The sequence below is a fragment of the Sinocyclocheilus rhinocerous genome, unplaced genomic scaffold (genome assembly GCF_001515625.1).
Source record: "Sinocyclocheilus rhinocerous isolate Xijiao unplaced genomic scaffold, SAMN03320098_v1.1 scaffold3808, whole genome shotgun sequence".
Classification (NCBI taxonomy): Eukaryota; Metazoa; Chordata; class Actinopteri; order Cypriniformes; family Cyprinidae; genus Sinocyclocheilus; species Sinocyclocheilus rhinocerous.
In genome coordinates this window covers 16,178-21,319 of record NW_015661389.1, presented here as the reverse complement: position 1 = coordinate 21,319, position 5,142 = coordinate 16,178, and the positions used below count along the sequence as shown (strand labels likewise).

At 36.6% G+C, this 5,142-nt stretch overlaps 1 protein-coding gene across 1 annotated transcript in view; it reads left to right on the top strand.

Moving 5' to 3' along the window:
* The first annotated feature begins 1,086 nt into the window (after positions 1-1,086).
* The window catches only part of LOC107726311 (serine/threonine-protein kinase 35-like), a 15,689-nt gene continuing 11,633 nt past the window's right edge, over positions 1,087-5,142 (top strand). The window contains exons 1-2 of the mRNA XM_016535852.1: positions 1,087-1,276; positions 3,600-4,358. Coding sequence (XP_016391338.1) covers positions 1,087-1,276; positions 3,600-4,309 — 900 coding nt within the window. The 3' untranslated portion in view covers positions 4,310-4,358. The remainder of the gene's footprint in view (positions 1,277-3,599; positions 4,359-5,142) is intronic.

Below are 5,142 nucleotides of genomic sequence, written 5' to 3'. Positions count from 1 at the left end.
CCCTTTTTTTATAAAAAAATATGTGTTTGTTCCCCATATTTATAGGCTATTATTGCGCTATTATTGCTTTGTTGGACAAAATTTTCTTTTCTAGTATTTTATCCAGATGTCAGCCAATTTACAATCACACTCGCTCCCCTTATTAAAATGCTGTACAATTCTATAAATAAAAACTATTATATATGCCATTACTCTCAAATGAGTGTGACTTATTTTGTTGTCAGAAAACTTATATGTGACCCTGGACCACAAAACCAGTCATAAGGGTCAATAAAAAAAAAATTTTTTTAACTGAGATTTATACATCACTTGAAAGCTTTAAGCTTTCCATTGATGTATGGTTTGTTAGGATAGGACAATAGTTGGCTGAGATACAACTATTTGAAAATCTGGAATCTGAGGGTGCAAAAAAATCTAAATACTGAGTAATACTAAGCTCTTAGCAATGCATATTACTAATCAAAAATTCCGTTTTCATATATTTATGGTAGGAAATTTACAAAATAGCTTCATGGAACATGGTCTTTACTTAATATCCTAATGATTTTTGGCACAAAAGAAAAATTGATAATTTTGACCCATACTATGTATTTTTGGCAATTGCTACAAATATACCTGTGCTACTTCTGACTGGTTTTGTGCTCCAGGGTCACGCATAGGCTTGTGCATGATGGACCGATTAACTTCTTAGGAAATGTATACATTTTGGGGGTGAGAGGATGAAAAAAAACCACCCTAAATATTATTACATTTTGTATTCATATATTTAAATACACATTGTGCGAATACATCGCTTAAATGGTGTTTAAACTAGGAAAAAAGCTTAAAAGTAGGTCGCCATTTGTGACACGCCTCCCCCGTCTTATGAATGAAATGGAACAGGCCGCTGATGCCACGCCCCCTCCGCGCTCAACGTTATTGTTGTTAATGTCAGTCAGAGACGTTTGATGGAGGAAGTGACAAAAAACACCCAAACAAACCTGTCGAGTTTCCCCAAAAGCGACAACTCCCGCAGCTTTTCAGGGACGTTATGAAAAATAGGATTATTGCCCCGAAACATATGTTAACACAGGGGGTAATAAACTCATGGAGCTGCGCAACGGCACACAGGGGAGAATAACGCGCCTCCGGCGGAGCTGCAAGCGAGCCAAGCCGCCCAGCGTCAACATGAGGCGGGATGCCAGTAAAGTTCTGCACCCGCTGCCTGTGGAGACCAACGAGGATGATGAGGAGCTCATGAAGGAGGAGGACTGTTTCTCCACGGGCTTCCTCAAGCGTGACAGATTAAATGTTGTAGGGTGGTGCATTAACTCTGCAATTAGAAATTCCAAATTTTTCCATGAATTTTTGAGAATAATTTTTAAGTCATTGCAATCATTAAAAAAAAAAAATTAGCAATTTTTTTAGAGTGGTGCTTAATTTGCAAAATATAAATTGGCAATAGAAATTTCTGTTTTTTTTTTTCATGACTTTTAAAAGATTTTATTACTTTATATAATTTTTTGAGCCCTGGAAATTGTCATTTTTAAAATTCCCCATTATGGGAGACCTGTAACAAGTGTTTATAAGTTCTTACAGCATTTGTATGGGTCAGAGTCCACCTGTTCTCCATGCATTTTCCTAACCCTTGTTTCCTGAAGTCAAGCGATGTTCGTTATCACAGAACACAGACAGATTATCAGGGTGTACTGTACTCTCATACAGTGCTCTTTGGAAAGCCTCCAAACATGCCGCTCAGCGGAAATCTGTGCTCAGCTGAAGTCTGATTGGTGTTTTGCTAGCCTATCTGAGTCAGCTAAACCAACAATTTAGTTCTAAGGCTCGGAGTATGAACAGTAAATCTGCTGTAGTTTGAACAGGACTGGGATTAAACAAACACAACCAAGTCTGTTTGTTAACGAGTCCGAAACAGCGGCCTATCAGTTAGAAACCAGCAACATTCAATAAAGAGCCATTTTGTCTGACTCAGCACAAATAACTCAATGAAGCACATGAGGAGATTATGGAGTGGGTTTGATCTGCCACCAGTGGTTTACACTAACCTCAAATGCTAGTTCTAACCAGGGTTATTAGAGTTAATTAAGAATAAAGTCATAAAAAAATCATTACTTGAAAGAAACTACAATAAAATAAAATATATAAAACAAATGAACTAGCCTACTTGCCAAGGCAACATTTCTCACTTTTATTTAGTTTAACTTGATATACTAAAATAACTAAAACTGAAATAAAAATGAATAAAAATTACACAGACATATAAAAAAATGTAAACTAATAAAGATATAAACAAAACACACAACACAATTACTAAAACTTAAATTAAAAGGAATAAGGAGAATATAAAAAGTGAATCAAAATATAGTAAGAAATAAGTAAGAAATAATACAATTGTTAAATATAAAAACAAATCTAAAATATACTTAATAAAAACTATAGTACCTCAGTGATATTAAAATAACACTGGTTCTGACATTTTCCTTTCAAGAAAAATGAATCAATTGGAAAATATTGTTGTCCTCCGAAGTTGGGTTTTTACATTAAAAAAAGCCAAGAGTACCAAAAACTTAAAAAAGAAAAAAATTAGATGCTATATGTTAGATGCTATTATACTAATCTTATTTTAAAGGATAAATTGGTGCACATTATTGTCTTTGTAATCTTTGCTCCGTCTCTGAAACTGCTTTCAATTTTGATTAACATAATACAAAATAAAATATATAAAACAAATGAACTAGCCTACTTGCCAAGGCAACATTTCTCACTTTTATTTAGTTTAACTTGATATACTAAAATAACTAAAACTGAAATAAAAATGAATAAAAATTACACAGACATATAAAAAAATGTAAACTAATAAAGATATAAACAAAACACACAACACAATTACTAAAACTTAAATTAAAAGGAATAAGGAGAATATAAAAAGTGAATCAAAATATAGTAAGAAATAAGTAAGAAATAATACAATTGTTAAATATAAAAACAAATCTAAAATATACTTAATAAAAACTATAGTACCTCAGTGATATTAAAATAACACTGGTTCTGACATTTTCCTTTCAAGAAAAATGAATCAATTGGAAAATATTGTTGTCCTCCGAAGTTGGGTTTTTACATTAAAAAAAGCCAAGAGTACCAAAAACTTAAAAAAGAAAAAAATTAGATGCTATATGTTAGATGCTATTATACTAATCTTATTTTAAAGGATAAATTGGTGCACATTATTGTCTTTGTAATCTTTGCTCCGTCTCTGAAACTGCTTTCAATTTTGATTAACATAATAATACATAATTTGACTGACTGATAATAATCATAATTTGACTGACTAATAATAATCAGACATGTTTCTTGAGCATCAAATCAGCATATTAGAATGATTTCTGAAGGATCATGTGACACCGCAGACTGGAGTAATGATACTGAAAATTCCGCTTTGATCACAGGAATAAATTACATTTTACAATATTTTCGAATAGAACACGGTTATTTTAAATTGTAATAATATTTCACAATATTACTGATTTTACTGCATTTTTAATCAAATAAATGCAGCCTTGGTTAGCAGAAGTGTCGCTAACTGCATTCTACTATCATTCCAGGTGAGCGTATCTTGGGTTACCCCGAGGAACCGTGTTATCTTTGGTTTGTTATGGAGTTCTGCGACGGCGGCGACCTCAACCAGTATATCCTCTCGCGGCGGCCTGATCCGTGGACCAACCGTAGTTTCATGAAGCAGATGACCAGCGCTGTGGCCTTCCTCCATAAGAACAACATCATCCACCGGGACCTCAAACCAGACAACATTCTCATCTCGCAGAAATCCGGCGATCCGGTCATCAAGGTCGCCGATTTCGGCCTCAGCAAGGTTTGCGCGGGACTCAGCTGCATGGAGAGCGAAGGCGACAACCAGGTGAACAAAAACATGGTGAACATTAACAAATTCTGGCTGTCGTCAGCATGTGGCTCTGACTTCTACATGGCTCCGGAGGTGTGGGAGGGCCACTACACTGCCAAAGCGGACATATTCGCACTCGGCATCATCATTTGGGCCATGATCGAGCGGATCACGTTCATCGACGCCGAGTCCAAGCGAGAACTCCTCGGCACGTACGTCCGCCAGGGGACCGAGATCGTCCCGGTGGGCGAGGCCCTCTTGGAGAACCCAAAGATGGTCCTGAACATCCCGCAGAAGACGCGGAGCATCATGTCTGAAGGCGTCAAGCGGCTTCTGCAGGACATGTTGGCGGTCAACCCGCAGGACCGGCCTGATGCGTCTCAGTTGGAGGTTAGAATGGACCAATTGACATGAGCGGTGTAAGCCGCACCCATTGGCCGAAACGAGCACGCAAATTTTTCAGGTGGGTTGCAATTTCTTGGTTTCGTTTTAGATGTTGTATTCACCATTTTTGTTCACCTCAGACCAAAAGTCAAGAGTGCAGTTTAAATCCCATAATGCAGGGGTCTCTAACCTTTTTTTACACCACGGACCGGTTACGTTTGGAAAATATTCTCGCGGACCGGCTGGGCGGGCGGGGGGGGATATAGCCTATATATATATATATATTTGGCTATTATATAGTATTATAATAGCATTATATAGTGGTTCAGCGCATTATATTGTGTTTTTTTTTTAGTCACAGATCGGACTATTTTTTCAGATAAGCATGAAAAAAATATATTTAAAGCACAGAGAATGACAATGCCGTGAAGGGTTTTTGACATAGGTTTATTTTATGTGTATGTATATGCAACTCGGTATTTCCGCGCTGTCTGAAACGTCTCTATGCTTGTGCGCGCTTTGATTATGTGCGAGAACAGCGCGTGAGCTCTCTTTTGTTTCTTCTTCTTGTGGTTTAAAATTGCTTGTACGTGTAAATTGGCAAATTAATCTGCGAGTCACGTCCGTGCCGAACGGTAGGGTCTCATCCGTACGTATTACGGATCAACTGCGATCCGTTTAACTCCTAATATGTGACAGATCAGTGCAATCTTTCATTTACTTATTTAACATGAAATTGTCAAATTGCTACTCCATATCAATCGCATACAAAGAAAATACAGAATAATTAGAACAATCATTAACATAAATAAATAACAGAGTGTCATATCTATACACATTTTCCCCAGAACGTTCTTGCGACC